Genomic DNA, 19,630 nt, shown 5'->3' with positions numbered 1-19,630 from the left:
ATGCAAGGTACATGATATTACCGAGTAATGTATTTCACTGTTATAACTTTAAAAATTCATTGATTAATCGTTCATTACTATTTCGGTTGAAGTCCAAGAAACTTAGGAAGAAAAAAATTGGGTACCAAGAAACTTAGGAAGAAAAAATTTGATAGTAGAAGTATGCTTTATAGAACATAAAATAATAAATAAAAATTGAGTATTATACGCCTATATATTGCAATTTTAATTTGTTTTATTTTCATTAACCTACAGAAGTTGTTAAAAATAATCATTCTGGCATCAACGGTATGGAACGTTCAAAAAAATTTCGACGGGGATGACGGCCGTTACGAAAAGAAAAATAAGAAACCAGCTGTAACGTCTTGTCTTAGGTCTAAACGTAAACAAAACGAGTGGAAGATGATTTGTGCTTGTGAAGTACAAAGGATATAACTCTCACTCGTTTTGTTTACGTTTAGTCATACGACCTAACCTTATCACAAAGTAGTCGAGAAATGAACGTTTTTTATAGCGATGGAGCTAGGTTCCAGTGTTACGTCTGTTATAGCGAATTTCTTTATTCCACCAGCTCACCTCGTTTTGACCTGGAAGCGCACTAACTGCTGTCAAAACCTTTCTTTATTCGCTCGATTTTGACCAAGTTTTGACCTGCCGTGCTGCCCGAAGTGCACTGTAAAATTTGTCAGCTTCAACCCACCACCGCACGTGCTAAGTTCGTAAACAATTATCTGGCATCTCTTCCTTACTTGCGTCTTAAATGGCGATGACGTTCCATTATTCCTCGGCAATTTTGCCCGCACACAGTGGAATAAAGAAATTCGCTATTAGTCTGTGCTATCATCATTTTTCTAGTTCTGAACCAGCGTTGCCATTGTGCCAGATAAATCTGGATTTTGCCAGATTTCTGTTTGCGCGCCAGACAAACAGATAAACCTCAGAATCTGCCAGATATTTGTAAATGAGCCAGATATGTGCCAGATTTCATCCGCGTCGTCTCGCAAAAAGGTCATTACTGCGAGATTGGCCGTGCCTGGCCTTTACCTACCTACACCCGGCGAGAGCAAAAAAAGGCCATCACTTTCAATTCTGCCAGGAATTTTATCCAAAAATGAGTGACAGATTTTTGCCAGACTTTTTATTTTCGTTTTGCCATATTTTTAGTTATTTATACAATATTAGCGAAATAACTGTGAAATGATGGTTTTATTCATTTTCACAAAAACGGAAAAACGCAAACTGCAAAAAATAACTTTACTTGCAAATTTGATAGATTCGATGAGGTGTATTCGTAGGTTTCACTTGGGATAACGAAAAAATCACAGGAGGGTTGTGTGCAAAGCCACGACCGCAAGGTTGAAGTAGAATACTTTTACAAGAAAGATAACCCGGCTGCTTGCGTGTCAGTCATTTTTCCTAGCAAATAAATGTTGACCGCTCATTGGTAGTATTGAAAATTCTGTGCAAATGAACTTGAAGTACTACTCAATTTCAGTTTGCACATATAAATACGACCTCACTGAACAGGAAAAGAACAAACTTCTTGCGGCACAAACAAGTTTCAACAGTCAGAGTATATGTACATGTGAATTCAAATTAAGATAATTAACTTTTGGTTATAGCTCAGAACGAGAAAACATTAAATCTTCAATTCATTTGTTTGGTTGTCCTAAAAAGGACAGTTTGTTGATGAATTTAAAATCGGATATGACGCTGATTGCATCTCTGTGTTACGCCGATAGCGGGAGTTATGGTGAATCTGCGTATGACGAAGGCATCGTATTACCTGTTTTATTGAATGGGAGAAAGAGGAATGTTGTAAAATTTTGTAAACATTTAACTCAAACAATATTACCAAATCGTAGTCAGTTGAAGGCTGTTTGCACACTGAAAATCAGACAGCCAGTAGAAGTTTTGATTGCCCAAATTCAGAAAACCGAACAGCCGTAAAGAGAGCTGTTTATTTACCTACGGCAAGTTTCTCGCCCCATCGCTCGCGTTCGCGTTCACCATGGCAGAGGCCTAAGTGTCTTTGTGAATGCGTTCTAACATGGCAGTTTGTTATTCAAAGTCGGTTATGCTGATCGCAGCCTTTGCGCTGCCCCTACACTGGGGGGTTTACTTAATAAAGTAAAAATAAGACAACTACAACAGAATTTGATTGTATCCCGCACAGAATGTCTGCTTGTGTTGATGCCAGAAAATTATTAACCTTCAATTATTTGTTTATTTGCTTTGACAAGGCTTGACTATTTTTAATAGTGCAATAGTGTGAATAATAAAATTACAACTATCTTCTAATCGCTGATCGCAACCGCAACCTTTGAGCAGCTCTAATAGTGGGGGAATTAAGATACACGGACAACATGCACTGTGGAAGCTATTCCACATTCAGTAAATTAGTCGGATGCGACAGATTTAAATTGCTAGGATCCAACACAGAATGCTTGCTTGCGTTGTCAAAAATTATTAACTCTCAATGACTTGTTTATTTGCCTTGAAAAGGCATTTTGATTTTCAAAATTGGATTTCCTGATGGCAATCTTCATGCTGCCCCAACACGGGGGGAATTATGGCAGTCTGGCGACACACGCTGAGAAAAGAACCGCGCTGCTCCTGAGACGTGGTGACCAACCACAGGTCTAGTGCTGCTGCTAAGGAAGGGCGACTGCTGTTGTCGCTGTCTAGAACTATTATGAGCGGCTTCGGCTGAAACAGGCTCTTATATAGGCCAAATAGCATGTTTTCAATTGCAATGTATATGATTCTGTCGACCGTGCTTAGGAAGCAATCATATAACGACCAATCAGAGGTTGAAATTTTCGTTTTGACAAGGCTTGACTATTTTCAATAATACAATAGTGTGAATAATAAAATTACAATTATCTTATTTTGGGAAGAATCTTAGAAGATTTTCCAATCTATTGCTGCAAGAACAAAGGAAATCCATCGGATACTAACCGATTTATTAGCATTTGAAATTGGACATATTTTTCACTTTTTTCGGTTTTAGATTTTCATTTCACATCCCTATGTAGCCGAACTTCCTGAGAGAAGTATTCTACTTCAAAAGATTGCGTTTATCAAAAATTCATGAGCCTACATCATCGGTTGAAACGACCAGGAAGACATCGTAAAACGATATCCTATCGCACTGTCTCCGTAAGCCTAACGAACAGTCGAAGAAATCCCAGACTAAACCGAACCCAAGTCTATCATACCACCACTTCACATAATCGTTTCTACCTTCTACTGTTATTATCATATCATTAGGACTACTTCACTCACCATTCTTCCGGTAGTACAGTATCTCGAAATGTTTTTCCTCGCCTTTCCTCAGGGCCTCCTTGATGGACTGGATGACGGCCGGCGAGGTCATCTGGCCCTGCAGGAACTCGGTGCAGGCGGACCGCTGCATCACCTCTGCCCGTGTGAAACCGGTCATCTTGCAGAAACCATCGGAGCAGAAAATGATGTGGCACGATTCCGGCTGTGCATTGGCCACTAGAAAGCTACGATCTGTGAAAGAGAAAGAAGTGTGAAAATGTAGTCTCCGGGTGACATTATCTATGCGCTGTTTCTTGTTACGCATTGGTATTTCGGATTAGTAGCACCTTGCTGCCGAGATTGATGCTGACGGTTTTATCTCCGCTCGTGACTAGCGTAAGGAATGTGGGGTCTATAAAACGGTCGAAAAGCCATTAAATTTCTCAGATAAAGTCGTAAGCATCTATATGTGCTGCGGTCACAGCCTGAAGCACGCAACATTTTCCAATGGTTAAATTGTGAAGAGATACGAGTCTGGCTTTGGGGGGGGGGGGGGGTGGATTTGAGATTTTCCACTCAATCAGCAAATGACGCAGGAGACATGAAGCTTTGTGGCTTCTCGATAAACGTACAGCCAAGTTGTTGTCCAGGATGGGAATAATTAAAATCGGTTGTGGCTGTCCCTGTCCCTGCTTTGCTTGTTTAGGATTGTCATTCCGAGTGGCTGTTCGAACTGAGTCAGCTTTTGATGGAAGAAATTTCATTTCGATTCTCACGAACGTTAACAGATTCCTCAGAACCTACCGTACTGCTCCGGGTGTAAAATTAATATTCAGGGCGTAACCTTTCATATGCGCGACGGCTGATTATTATAAATTATCATCAGGTTTCCAGAATTGAGAAGTAACACACAGAATGGGACGAATCGATTTTTTCGATTAACATTCTTGTTTGTTTGAATAATAGTAACTACTACTGACAACAACTGCTTTTGGATATTGTCATAGTCGTGCCTCCAAAGGGATTTTTTAGAGTTTACCTCTTCCGCCCAGTAGTGGAATAAACAAATGATATTAAAATTTACTAGAGCGCTAAATTGTCTTGCGATGAAAGCAAAAAAGTTATCTGAATGGCGATCGGGGATCCTGATTATCACCCTTTGCATTTAAATTCTTTCATCTTTCCCGAATTGCGTAGAAGCCAGCAACATTTTTTTTATTTTTTTAAGGGGGGATTTGTTAGTAGCTTAGGTATTTATGATAAATATTAGTAAATAATGAGTATGTGTGTCCAATCACAAATGGTGACTTCTCAACACTGTTAGAAATTTGTAATTTTAATTGTTAGGATTTGTTTGCTTTCGCAATTAGGACTTATCATTCGTAGGGATTTAAACCTACTTGTCAGAAAAGGGGAAGTAAACTTACAACTAACTTAATTGCTAACTTATTGGCTATAAAGAGAGCTTATCGTAGCAATTGAGGATTGCAACGATTTTTGTCGAAAATTGTTAATAATTTTATTTGACATAGCTTCTAATGGTTCAACACCAGTAAGTCTATGTAATTCGAGTGTACCAAACCAAGGAGGACGCTTCAAAATCATTTTCAGAATTTTATTCTGAATCCTTTGGAGCGTTTTCTTCCTTGTTGAACAGCAACTTGACCAGATCGGTACAGCATAAAGCATTGCTGGTCTAAAAATTTGTTTGTAAATCAAAAGTTTGTTCTTTAAACAAAGTTTAGAATTCCTGTTAATGAGAGGATATAAACATCTCGTATATTTGATGCACTTGGCTTGTATACTCTCAATGTGCTCTTTGAAAATAAGTTTTTTATCATAAATTAGTCCCAAGTACTTAACCTTGTCGGACCAACTTAAAATAACCCCATTCATCTTGACAACGTGATTATTGTTTGGCTTGAGGAAAGAAGCCCTAGGCTTATGCGGAAAAATTATCATTTGAGTTTTAGAAGCATTGGGAGAGATTTTCCACTTTTGCAAGTAGGAAGAAAAAATATCTAAACTTTTCTGCAATCGACTGCATATGACACGAAGACTTTTTCCTTCTACGGAAATGCTTGTGTCATCGCAGAACAATGACTTTGTGCATCCTGGAGGCAAATCAGGAAGATCTGAAGTGAATATGTTGTACAGGACTGGACCCAAGACTGAACCTTGAGGCACACCTGCTCTGACAAGAAATCTATCAGATTTTGAATTCTGATAGACAACCTGCAGAGTTCGATCAGTAAGATAATTTTTCAAAATTTTGATTAGGAAAATTGGAAAATTAAAAGTTTGCAATTTCGCAATCAAACCTTTATGCCAAACACTGTCGAATGCTTTTTCTATGTCTAAAAGAGCAGCTCCAGTGGAATAACCTTCAGATTTGTTAGCTCGTATCATATTAGTAACTCTGAGCAATTGATGAGTTGTGGAATGCCCATGGCGAAATCCAAACTGTTCATTTGCAAAAATTGAATTTTCGTTGATGTGTGACATCATTCTGTTAAGAATAACTCTCTCAAACAGTTTACTTATTGAAGAAAGCAAACTGATTGGTCGATAACTTGAAACTTCAGCTGGGTTCTTATCCGGTTTTAAAATGGGAGTAATTTTTGCATTTTTCCATAATTTGGGAAAATATGCAATTTTGAAGCAGCAATTGAAAATTTTCACCAAAAAATCCATTGTGCTCTCAGGGAGATGTTTGATTAGTATATTAAAGATTCCATCGTCACCAGGTGCTTTCATATTTTTGAAATTTTTAATAATTGATTTAATCTCATTCAAGTTAGTTTCAATTATTTCTGCAGGTAAAAAATTCTGGGAAGAAATTAAATCAAATTGACGTGTGACTTCATTTTCAATTGGACTCACAAAATTCAAATTTGAGTTATGAACACTCTCAAACTGCTGAGCAAGTCTTTGAGCCTTTTGTTCATTGGATACAAGAAAACGTTCACCATCTTTTAAAACTGGAACAGGCTTTGAAGGTTTCTTAAGAATCTTCGACAGCTTCCAAAATGGTTTTGAATATGGTTTCAATTTTTCAACTTTAGTCTCAAAATTTTGATTTCTCAGAAGAGTAAATCTATGTTTAATCTCTTTCTGTAAATCTTTATAAATAGTTTTAAAAACAGGATCACGAGAACGTTGATATTGACGTCTGCGGACATTTTTCAAACGAATTAGAAGTTGAAGATTTTCGTCAATTATTGGTGAATCAAATTTCACTTGAGCCTTTGGAACAGAATAATTCCTGGCATCAACAATTGCACATTTTAATGCGTCCAAAGCGGAATCAATATTCACTTCGTTTTGCAAATCAAGCTCATTATTGAAATTTCTCTCAATATGAGTTTTGTATCTTTCTCAATTAGCCTTGTTATAATTAAAAACAGAGCTCATAGGGTTTAAAACTGATTCATGTGATAAAGAAAAAGTTATTGGAAGATGGTCAGAATCAAAGTCAGCATGTGTGATCAAATTACTACATACATGACTTTGATCTGTAAGCACCAAATCAATAGTTGAAGGGTTTCTTACAGAAGAAAAGCATGTAGGACTATTCGGAGACAAAATAGAATAGTATCCTGAAGAACAATCATTGAATAAAATTTTGCCATTGAAATTACTTTGAGAATTATTCCATGAACGATGTTTAGCGTTAAAATCGCCGATTATGAAAAATTTCGAACGATTTCTAGTGAGTTTTTGTAAATCACCTTTAAAATAATTTTTGAGCTCGCGTGTGCATTGAAATGGTAAATATGCTGCGGCAATAAATAAAATCCCAAGTTCAGTTTGAACTTCAATTCCCAAAGTTTCAATAACTTTCGTCTCAAGATGGGGAAGAGCACGATGTTTGATTCGGCGATGAATAACAATTGCAACTCCACCGCCGGAACCCTGAATCCTATCATATCTATGAACCACGTAATTGGGATCATATTTTAATTTTATGTTAGGTTTCAAAAATGTTTCAGTAATAATTGCAATATGCACATTATTTACTGTTAAAAAATTAAAAAGCTCATTCTCATTGGCCTTCAATGAGCGAGCATTCCAATTTAATATTTTAATTGTTTTATTTAAAATCATTGCTAAATTTTAAATTAGAAACAATTTTAATAGTAAAATTTGTGCCTATTTGAATGGCTTCAAACATTGATTTTGCCTGCAACATGGCGTTCATAAGATCGAACATTGCCTGTTGCAAAAAAGTAAGTTTACCTGCCGTAATAGGCCCCAGGCAGTTGACATTAGAAAAAATATTTTCGGCAGCAATATTAGCTGGAGTAATAGGTGTACAATTATTTTCTAGCGTGTTTTGCTTACCCATATTAACAGTCATTTTCGAACTACCAACACTAGGCGGTATAATGTTCGAACTACCTGTAACCTGTGCATAAGTTAAACGGGTATGCAAAGGAGTAGGTAAACTATGCGTCAATGGTACGCTTGGAGAATTTTGTTTTGAAGTTGGTTTTAATTGAGAAATTGAATTTTGTTTACCTTGCCTTGCCTTAACAATTGCTAAACGGACTGGGCATTGATAAAAATTTGACATATGGTTGCCGTTACAATTCGCACAGCGAAAATTTTTACTCTCTTTCACAGGACATGTGTCCTTTTTGTGAGAAGAGTCTCCACAATTAAGACATTTTTGGTCCATGTTACAGAATTTGGAACCATGGCCATAACGTTGGCAAGTACGGCATTGGGTGATATGCTTTTCACCTCCGCCATACTTCCTATAAGTTTCCCACTTTACACGCACATTATACAAAGCATGTGCTTTTTCAAAAAATTTTAAGTTGTTAACCTCATTGCGTTTAAAATGAATTAAATAATTAACAAGGGAAATTCCAGTTCTCTGACTGTTTACGCCTCGTGATTTTTGTTTCATTAGAATTACTTGGGTAGGGGCTATGCCAAGTAATTCTGTAGTAAGTTTGATCTCATCAACGGTTTGATCGTTGGTGAGACCTTTCAAGACAACCTTGAACGGCTTGGCGTTCTTGGTGTCATATGTAAAAAATTTGTACATCTTGTCAGTTAAATACTGAACAAGACGATCACGACCCTTTACTGAGTCGGCTAATAAGCGGCATTCACCTCTACGGCCAATTTGATAGGTAACTTTAACGTCAGAAACAAACGTTGAAAGTTCCTTTTTGAATATATTAAATTCAGAAGAAATAGTTACCACAATAGGTGGAACTTTCTCCTTTTTTAAAGATTTTATATTTTGTATAGTTTCATTATTGGTAACTTCCATTTCACCAGCTTCTTGCTCAGGCAAAATATCAAAAGGATTGTCACTACAGACACTCGATGTGTCAGAAAGAGATGCCTCTCTTTTCCTCCCCGCAGCGATGCGAGGTTTCTTTTTCCGTCCAGCCATTTCAGGTGATACGAAAAAAGTTAAAACAAATGTTAAATTCAAAAGTAGGTAGTCTTGAGAAAGACTGATGGGAAATAACTTTCAGGTAGTCTTTAAAAGACACACTGACAAAACACAAACTTTGAAGCTATAGGCAGTCAAAGACCAGTCCACAAGCAACCGAAAAAACGTCTGATCTGTAGGACAGTTCAAGACGCACTGAGCCAGCAACATTATTAACTCCTGTGTACGACAGGTATTGTTAGTTGTTCGCTATTTCCAGCCATTGAGTAAAAATTTTATCTGCAAAGCGTCATCCGCGACCCAGTTTGTTAACAAGCAGTTGACCTCTCGTGACTTCTACAAATTTGATACCTTTCAGTTGTAGTATACCATTCATTCATCAGATGTAGGTAGCTTTTCGGCTGTCCCAAATAAATCAATACACCAAGTCGTGACATTTAACGTCGACCCAGTGGCGTAGCTATGGTTTGGTGGGCCTGGTGCGGTGACAAAAATGTGGGCCCCCGATGAAAATGACTGGGCAGTTTTTTCTTTCATGAAAGGAATTGAGACAAACAAAAAAATTTGGTTTTTATACTTATTTATTCCGTTTTCCGCAAAATCGGAAATAAGGTTAATTTAGATACTCACTTTCCGTGTTTTTGAATTGGCAAAATCATGAATTATATAGTCACGCGTGAACGCGGAACTAACTAAACCAATCAACTAATCCATGGAATGGATTCTTATTAGTTCACTTTAGATATCTCATGAAGTATAATCCTCAAAAACTTATCTGAAATCTCTGAATTTGTTATTATAGTCGGGCATCTACACTAAAAAACTCATTTATTTCGATCATCTAACCAAGAAAACGAAATCTACCCATTGCTCTATTAGACTACAACAGGATTCATTCAGCAGTAAACCAAAGTTTTTTTTATCCTTTGCGGACTACATTTTGTATTAATCACTAAACAAAATCACTCACTACACTAAGAATACTTTAATCTTCAAAGTGTTGAAGAGAATGTAATCACACCTTAAATTTCCAAAAACAAGCTTTAAATTTGAATAATTCCGACATAATTGACATAAATCGACAGCACTGCAGTGGATACCTAGACTACCAATTTGCGCGTGAACAACTACAGCGGATACCTAGGTAACCTACTACGACGGTATGCGGCCACATTCATTAACAAATTGATTAACTGTGTGCAGGGCTGTCATGCACACTCATTGCGCTCAGTGTGTTAATTTTACGCCAAGGCACAATGAGAACGGTACCTACACATTTTGACAACCAACAGGCACAAAGAAAAAGAGCGAAAACGAAATGACTATGAAAGATATCACCAAGTGAGAAATATTTCAAGAGAGGGAGAACGAACAACACTTTGTGCTGCTTTTTGTGACACATTGCGTGATAACAAAGAGCTTCAGTTTGAGCAGTTTGCGTTGCGTTGCGGGTAGAAAAAATAGCAGAGAAAAGGAACCAAGAAAGGACCATATACATTTTTGAGAATTCATTTACACACGGTTCTCAATAGCGTGGACGTGTTTCTTAGAACATATTACGCACGTCCAGACATGTTTCTGCCCTGGTATTCATATACAATCGCTTCATGCATTCACTACTGTTACCGTTCATTAGGGTGGTAATGACTTGTATGGAAAAAAATTATCCACCGTCGCATTTAGAAGTTCAGTCAGTCGAAAAGTGAGCCTTTAACCGATCGATGGTTTCATTTTTTGTTTCTGGATAACACCAGATCTCGATGTTTCATGCATTTTTAAGACATTTGGCATCAGATTTTTTTTGATATTCAGAAATTCATGAACTACCTGTGCATTTTTTTCGTTGGTCAGAAAATAATGCTTTCGTGCTCCCAAAGTCAGATTAAGCTGAAGTTTAGTATGGGAACTTTTTTCGAAGACAAAGCTATTGAGCCCTACTTCTAAACGAAGTTCGAAAAGTCGATTCCTATTACCACCCTACTGTTAATGTACTAGACATATTGTGGCTATCTCCGGGAAGAAACCATTTTTAGTTTTGAAACAAAACGCATTGAGCAGCACTGAAAATTAGCTCCTAAATTATTTCAGTAGAAGCCAAATGAAGTGAAAAAACCAAAAAAAAAAAAAAATAATACTATAATTATTCGTTTGTCAAATCCGATAATCATTGCCCCAAGCAACACACAAAGTAAGACACAATGTGTGGTGTCGCACATTTCGGCAAATGCACTAAGAGTACTCAGTCGTTTTTTTTTCAGTGCGAAAGAAATACGAAAGAGCGAATGAAGAGAAGAGAACACAAACGAAATATCGGGAGTGGCACGCACGGTTTGATGGCAAATGAGTTGTGTACAAACTTGTGTGGTTCTGTTCGCACTGCGGTGAATTCGTCGGCCTAATGAGATGAATATTTAAACGAATACCCTAGACAGCTTTTTCAGCATCGCAAAAAATCACTCCTTTGTTACGTCTTTCAACGTTGCATCGAATGTTTTCTGTGATCGGAAAACATTCAACTTCGGCATCAGTCGAATTACAATTCATGTTAAAAATGGACATCGGTATCACGTTTACTCTGTCCGTGTGGATCACGAGCGCAGAGTGGCGAGCACAAATACATGAGGTTGAGTTCAGATGGGCATGTTGACCGGTTCGGTGTTCGCAAGATTTTGGGGCCCCTTCGAGTGGTGGGCCTGGTGCGGACCGCACCAACTGCACCCCCCTAGCTACGCTACTGCGTCGACCGCAGCTGCAACTTTAGCGCATTGAATTTCCGCAGCGGTAAATCGCCGTTTTCCAAAACCGCTCCATTCGATGTCTCGATGTTCCGAAAGTGTCGCACAGGAAAATAAGTATAGACACAAATTAATATTTATGATCAACGGGTCGTCCTTTCGAGCACAAGACAGTGGCCATCGCAGGTAAAAGGGCACAGTATTTTTCCACTAATCAGCTAACCGCAAATAGGGCAAAAGTACAAACCGCACAGCCACGTGCCAAATCGAATCCGTGCTATTGAAAAATCTGAATAATTTTTCTATCCTCTGCCTTCTCAGTGCCTGCGGCGATTGGCCATTGCCATGTCAGAAGTTCCGCTGTCGGTTATAGCGGATTTAGCTCGGAAGCACTGGGAAATGTGGCCCATTAACCTTATTTTTATGACTGGCAGACGTTCGGCAGGCACGTGATGCGTCGACTGCAAATTACTGTCACAAACTTAGTCGCGACACTGCCAGATGGGAACCGGTAAGGGGTCGTTACTGAACTTCGTTGACATATTTTTTGGTAGATGTTTGTATAGAGCCATGCTTGGTCCTTTTAGCTCGCTCGCAATCTGTTTTAGTTGCGAATAAATGTATTTCAATTACATGTTAGTTGAATCGTGCTTTGCTTAATAGTAGTGAAGGCAGTCTTTCCTCCCGTGAATAGTGGTATTGAAGTAAAGGTAGAGGACGTCTCTCTCGCGATTGAAAATAAACAAACACATAAGAAAGGTGGATAAAAAAGAATTGCACTCTTCCAGGAAGTCGATTTAAAATCGAAGTAAAAGTAGTCGAATTAAGTAAAATTATAATATATTCTTTCCTAAAAAATATTAAAAATCCAAAGGAAAACAGCTTGGGGGAATTTCCTAGTTTTAAATTGCTGTTTCTTCTTCCTAATACGTGGTCGGCGTGCGACCAGACCGAACCAAGCGACAAACAAATTACAGTCGTTGTTCGATAACTGCAACATGTTTACATTGCAGTTATCGAATGCCGTTCGATAACTGCAACACTTGACACATGCCAAAATTTAGAGGGGGGTCCGTCACTACCTTTTTGTTTTTAATGATGTCGATATGTATTTTTTAAATGAAATAGTATTGAAAAAAAAAATAGCGGAAAACTCAAATAGGCAAGCTTTTCGATTAATCAATTTGATATTCATATTTCCGCATCATAATTTATTGCGTTTTAGTAACTACTTTACATAACCAATATGTAGGCGAAGATAAAGTTCATCACTACAATAGACCATTTTACGAGACGTTTTTGAACTCAATTCATGAATGAAATTTTGACAGAAGGGTCGAAGCAAGCCATGACCGAAATCGGACGCAAAAATTTTTCGCTCGCATGTTATATCGGAAGAAAAATTGTTTAATTTAGTTGTGCATGTTCGTTATAGATGTTATCGCGGAGTGAGTTTATTTTCTAAATTTAAAATTGTTTTTTCTTGGAAAAGTTCGCGGATGGTTGTGCGAGGCCGTGATCAAGATTGGCCAGCTGGTTCCTGCTTTGAAATCATCACATTGTTTGGTGATTTTCGGTTATTTCTACACCTAAAGAATTGTTAAACATATATACAGGTGTTCTATTGAAATGTGCTGAGTGCGAAAAGTGTGAAGTTCCACAAAAAAGTGAAAAAAAGTGAATTTAATTGTGAAAATTGAATATTATTGCGTTGCTTTTTAGATTCACCAAAGTGTTTATTTTTTCTTGTTTTTTTTTCTATCGCTGTCTTGGCGACGGTTTGAAAGTGTGGAGTGTGTGGTGTTATTACATACAATAAGGAGAGTGTTTTTCGAGCAGCTGCTCCACATAGTTTTATAGTGATTGAATGCTCATTAGGGATTTATTCATTGGCATAGTGCAAATTATATTTGGCTTGTATCTAATTAAACTTGAAGTGAAAATTTGCCAATAAGATCAAAACCATGCATCGCTGTTTACAGTGTTTATGTGCTATCTCTTTTCAACGAATGAAATGTTGTATGGATTAAACGAGTGTGTGAAGGCATACATGCATGTTGCCACTGTACTTCCATTTAAAGAAAAGTCCAAAAATGATGAAAACAACTGGAAGATGAAGAGATGAAAGCTAAGTATACGTTTTGTCTTGTCTGTATTGTAAAGTGATATTTTGATGCTTGTTTCTAATTTACTTTATGTGAGAAAACAGATACAGAGAGATTTTGATTTCATCGTTGAAATTGTGTGCGCGGTATATTTTTCCGCAGGGTTTCAGTAACAAGTTTTATTTCTGTCCACAAAGTGTTAGTGTGGTTTGTGGAGTTTGGAGTATGTGTTTCTCAGGAATCATATGCTTTGATTTTTTGATTGTTCTAGCTTTTGACCAGTTGTTTTACATAATTTGTTATATTTATGACTAGTTCGGCACTTTGTCAATAAATTTAAAAATATATTCAGGCTTATATGTATATTTGCTTTTATTAAATTGTTGAGGCATTGAATGCATGGAACATTGCCAATTTTCATATTTATTAGGCGTATTAGGCGTACATTGTTAAGAGATAATCGACGTAAACAACTTTACTACGACGTCGCGGTTTTTCATCGTGCGTGGTAAACAAACAACAAATAATAGCCTATATTTGAGACTAAAGCCAATACCAACACAGAATGCACATGTTGTGTTTAAGCTTATTGAACACCTTGTAAATGAATTGCCTATTTTTTACTTTTCTTTTTCCCGGTCTTTTCTCCTTCAAGGCAACGATAAGAACCAAACTTAATAAATCACCGCGTTTTCGCTTTCCTTTGCAAATTTATGCATCATACCAAGATTTCGGCTTTATCCGAGAAATCTATTTTTTATTTCCTGAAACCCGGAAAGCTGAAATCTGTCGAAAAATCTAGTGAATTTGCCCTCGATGTTTTCTCTTGTTAAAACTTTAAGTTATTACAAAACCGTTAGTAAAATGTCCAGAAAGGATATATGTAATATTGGTTTAAATGGCATCCTTTTTAATACATTTCTAAATAAAGTTTGGAAAATTTAGTTTTTTTTTCAGTACAAATACGCCCTTTTGGCAAGTTATTCGTGGTTCTCCAATAACAAGCCACGATTCATAAAAACGTATAATCTACAATTCCAATAGTTAGGGTTATTACCACCACATATTCAAAGAGAAATTATTAATTTTAATTTTTTAGCTTCTAATTTACAAACTCTTTTGCCTTTGCCTTTGAGAGTTGATCTCTCTTGTACATAATACAATAAGGTCGCTTTTTACGTGGCTTTTTTTTCGCGGATCCCGGAATTCACGCGTTTTTTTACGCGGATTCCGAAATTTACGCGGTTTTTTTACGCGGATTCCGGAATTTACGTGGTTTTGTTATACGCGGTTTTTTTACGCGGCATGTATCCCCTGCGTAAAAAGCGACTTTAGTGTATATATGAGTATACGTGCAACTAATTTCTCGCTATTTTCCAATAGATGGCGCTAGCAGAAAGTGCTGGATGATTTCGACATATCTAGAATGAAACAAATCTCATTTGTGCCAAATATTCGTGGAAGTGTTTTTTTTTTTCATTTCATTCAGAGAAAACGGACGCAGAAGCGCATCGAGAGTCAAAAAAGTTTTCGAAGGTACTGCTATAACTGAAAAAAACATGCCGTGATTGGTCTCGTCGCTTCCAAGACGGTAATTTTTATGTTGATGACTGTCCACGTAAAGGTTGGCCAGAAACGCTCAAAGACGCTGACGTGGAGGAATCGATCAATGAGTATCTATGTCAAACGCAGGGCCAGTTTGGTTCCGCTAATCCATTTGTAAGCGATTGCATGCTTTGGGAATGATTTAAAATCAAGAAACTTGTGATCTGTCTGTAAACAACTGCTCCAGTGACAAAAAAGGAAGTGTTTTCTTCATTTCAAATGGAATTATTACAGCAACTCAAAAAAAAAGAACGTCATAGAGACAGCCCAATCATGCTTTCGCGTCATCGGTTCAGCCGAATATATATGCTGCGAAGGTTGTGCTGTGTAGTTGAGATGGTGGGACCAGGTCGGTGTTATTTATTATAAGCTGTTGAAACCAGCGTTGCAAAGCGAGCGAGAAGCAAAACCTTTCTCCTATTTTCTACTTGAGAACGAGACATATGCTACGCTTCTCAATTTTTTTGCACACACGCTTCCGAGATACTCTTTCTTCTACATGCATTCTCCTGAGTAGCAGCAATCACGCACCGACACGCCAAAACTCATTTGTATTTCTACTTAGCGACTGTGAAAGAGTAGGCGATTTCCTGCTAGCGAGTAAGAAAAACTGTGCTCGAAAACGAAAATGCTTCTTCATCACCCGGTTGTGTGTTTCGAGCCTTCACGTTTCTCTCCAATACAGAACATAAGCACATAAGTTAGGGACAACTACCGCTGCAACAATACAAATCGCTGTTGGGTCGATGAGGCGGGACCAAGTATGGCGCAAACTGCTTCAAAAATGAAGAGTTAAATTAAGCGCAAAACTATTGGAGGGAACTCGCGGACTGTCTGAGACTATAAAAGGAAGTGGACTTGCAGACTCGGGAGCTTTTTTTATACACCAGGCGTCCGTGTGCTGTTCAGCAGTGAGTTAGACCAACGATTGGACCCCCCCCCCCCTTGGGGCTATCGGTAGTGCGTTTGCAGATTGGCCCGCAGCTACAGGAGAACTGCGCAGCACACGGTTCGGCCCGCGAACTTGGAAAGGTTCCGCGCCCAACCCGTAAAGGAGCATCGACACCCTCGGACAATATGTCCTAATCGTTAAGGAGGGTCCCCTCTCGGTGCTGGCCATTGCGGTCAGCCGCGGTCAGGCCGATTGCGTCAAGGAGGGAAGAACGCCTGCAACATTTGAGATCAACGTTCGAGATAACTGGGTTCCCGCTATCCGCCATCCGCTTGTCGCCTCGTACCCGTTCGGAATCGGGTTGCGCAGTCGAGAGGACTCCTGCGCAGCCTAAGCAGCAAAAGAAGTGAGTAAATATTACACGCCACACCATCAATTGTGATTACACACCCACACGCCACCCTTACACGAAATATAATAAGAAAAGTGAAAGTTCTTGGTTTTTGTACTTTACCCGCGTAATCCTTGGTTACCCGGTAGCTAGCCGACCCTGCGATACCAGCAATAGGGCCTGCTCTGCCGCAAGCTTTGCCAGCCGTAAGTGTTGGGAAGTCAGTCGGTTTCACGGTTTTTTTTCGTGAACCGACAGCCGAACGTGGGGGAAGAATCTGTATTGTATCGCTTACCGGAACGTGTAGGGTATCGGACTGCTTTGGTAAGTTTTTTATAGCAGTCTAATGCAAAACCTGCCGAAGTAAACCACTACCGAAGTAGTCCGTTACCCTATTCGGAATATATGTTTTGTCCCTTCGCAACTATCGTAATGCATCTTGAAACAATTGTACTCGGCTGGTTGTGCTCGCGAGAAGGGGACTACACGCGAGTAAAAGAGTAGGCGGGTGGGTAGCCTCATAAGACGTAAACTTTTATCGCTACGGTTTTCGTGCTCCGCCAGAAAGACGGGACTAGCGATTGGTAGCAATGGAATATACTTTGAATATTTTATTTTTTTCGAAATAAAGTTGTATTTAAAACCAAACAGTGGGACCTTAGTTACACGCTGAATACTAAAATCGACTACATTCAGATCAAATAAATCCAATCCCAAAGGTTTAAATGAATATACGAGAATGATAACGATACAGTATATTGAGATCATTCCTCCACAGCACTTTCATAATTCTGAATCCGTTTAGAAAAATGAAATTTTATTGAAATTTCCACTGAGATATACTAATTTAGATAAAGCCCAAGGAATCCCGATCAAACGATTATAACAAACGGGTAATACAAAACTTGCTATAATTTGTAATAATACAAAACTTGCTATAATTTGTAATAATCAGTAAGTAATTTTGATTAGAATTTTGACATTTTAACTTATAACGAGACCAAGTTTAAAACACATGTTGATACAAAAAGTTCGTAACAAAATATCAAGATATGTTATAATCCTAATATTTTTGACTGATCGGGATAACACTAAGGAGTAGAAATATATCTCCCTGTTCTATCTGAAGCCGCTGATGTAGTTGGAATACAAAGATATTGCCGAGCTAAGCTTGATAGTAATGGAAGATTCACCTGTTCATCACTCCACCAAACTAAAACGTTAAATACTGCCGTGTCTGCTCGGAGCGTGTGGTTCAACTATATAAGCAGTTCTAAGTTCTAAGTCAGGTTTACTATTTACGTCAAGATTAAAGTTTTCTGATTCCTGATTTATGATTGGTTCAGTTAATTGCCCAAACTCCCCTTAAATAGAGTTGGGTGTATTATTGTATGTTTTCTTCAAAACATTATCGTTTGTTGATGTTCTGTAGCCGCTTTCAGAGCTTTGGTTTTGACAGAGTGTACTATATTCTCCTAGGACGAATGTATAAATCACGACTGAGCACTGCCTTTGGTATTTCCGAAGTGCCAGATAAATTTGAATTTTACCAGATTCGTGATGACGCGGCAAATAAAGATATAAACCCCAAAATATGCCAGATATTTTATAATGAGACAGACTTCTACCAGATTCTCGTAGGTTCTACTACTGCCCTCCCACCAGTAGTGCAATGAAAAAAGGAATAAGGGAGCAGAAGGGTTGGAATGCGTATAGCTTTGTAACACAGAGCAGAGCAAGGGATGCTTTCACGTGACTGGTTGATCAATTGGTGCATAATCATAAAAAATGCGATCGATTTTGGCTTAGCTGCAGATGATTAAAGTCTTTCTTAAAAAAGCGTTTCATAATATGCGAGCGAAATTTGATGTGTACTCATTTCACGCACATCCAAAAACAGCACACATCTCCCCCACCCAACGGATTGCCCAAATCATCCACCACAATTATTGGGAGGACCACTTGTAAGTCATCGCGGTCTAATATTAGCTTTCCCGCTAACGCAATATTGATTTGCGCTGAAACGAAAATCGCCCTTTCATTCATCAGCCATTCCGGCAAACTATCAACAACCGATGCTGGTTTTACGGTCATAAACGATCAAATCATCCATAGGCGAAGCGCTTGCTTGCTCGCGGCCTGCTCACCTTTCGGCCCCAGTCCATCTAAAGTATCACAACCGTAAGTATCAATATCATAATCGACCAACAACAAGCCGCACCCAGGATCAACCCGCCAACGGAACCGTTATTGGCAGAAGCACAAAAAATCACATTCACGATTGCGTCGTTTCCGTGTCCACACTCTGTATCGTTAGCCAGAAGCCAGGCTAGAGCAAAAAGCGCCCGTTCATGCCTACACCTACTATTGTGTTCCCACCCTTTAATCCATTCGGAAAGCCACCGGTCAAACCACAGTCCGCCTGCCACCTTGCTGAATATAGTTTCGCTAATCAAGTGCTTTTGCTTTGCGTTTTACGTCCCCCCTCCCCAAGCCGCAACCGAAGTCCACTTTCACCGCATTAGTCGATGCTGACTCCCACCGAGGTTTCGAACGGAAGTCCGCCTGATCGGTACGTGATGCGATGTGATGGGATGTGAGCCACCGGACGGCACACATCAAAACGCACACATAAGCTATCCTCGAATTAACAAAATGGCAAAGCAAAGCCAAGAGGAGAACAGCAGCGGTCACTGGTCAGTAGAATACGCCCTTTGGCAAACACGATTCCAGCTCAGTGTGGTCTTGTTGGACAGTGAAGCACTCCTCATTCACCCTTCGCTCCGAAAGAGGCGCATTTGCTGTGATGGGTGTCCGTTTCCGTTCAAAAACCGTTTACGATGTTTGGTGTGTGTGCCTCTGAATATTTTGACGGTCAGCAGTCAGCTATAGTGGGCCACAGTCACGGGGGATTCGTGCTGGCTGCCAGCTTGTCTGACGATTGTCACAGCACTAAGACCGAGAATGCTGGTCCCCCGCTGGCAACGCTGCCGTGGATATCGTTTTCCCAAATGCCACACAGCGGTAAGAACCAAACTGTTTTATTTCGAGTATCCTTTTTCGAACTTCTCTCCTTTCCATTTACCCACTCAGACCGCGAGTGGCATTCATTTATTTTACCTTCGTGGAAAATTCAGGTACTATTGGAAGCAGCCACATAGGTCGTGACTTTTCCTTGCCTTCATCGTTTTCACTATACTGCAATAATTATACGTTTAT

The 19,630-nt window shown here is 38.9% G+C and overlaps 1 protein-coding gene across 13 annotated transcripts in view; it reads right to left on the bottom strand.

The window, feature by feature from the left end:
- LOC129721468 (potassium voltage-gated channel subfamily H member 6) overlaps positions 1 to 19,630 on the bottom strand; it is a 371,920-nt gene that overhangs the window by 254,646 nt on the left and 97,644 nt on the right. For all 13 annotated transcript variants that reach the window (XM_055674044.1, XM_055674053.1, XM_055674048.1 and 10 more), the window contains exon 3: positions 3,289 to 3,519. In XM_055674044.1, coding sequence (XP_055530019.1) covers positions 3,289 to 3,519 — 231 coding nt within the window. The remainder of the gene's footprint in view (positions 1 to 3,288; positions 3,520 to 19,630) is intronic.

The sequence above is a fragment of the Wyeomyia smithii genome, chromosome 2, assembly GCF_029784165.1.
Source record: "Wyeomyia smithii strain HCP4-BCI-WySm-NY-G18 chromosome 2, ASM2978416v1, whole genome shotgun sequence".
NCBI lineage: Eukaryota > Metazoa > Arthropoda > Insecta > Diptera > Culicidae > Wyeomyia > Wyeomyia smithii.
This window is presented reverse-complemented; position numbering and strand designations above follow the sequence as displayed.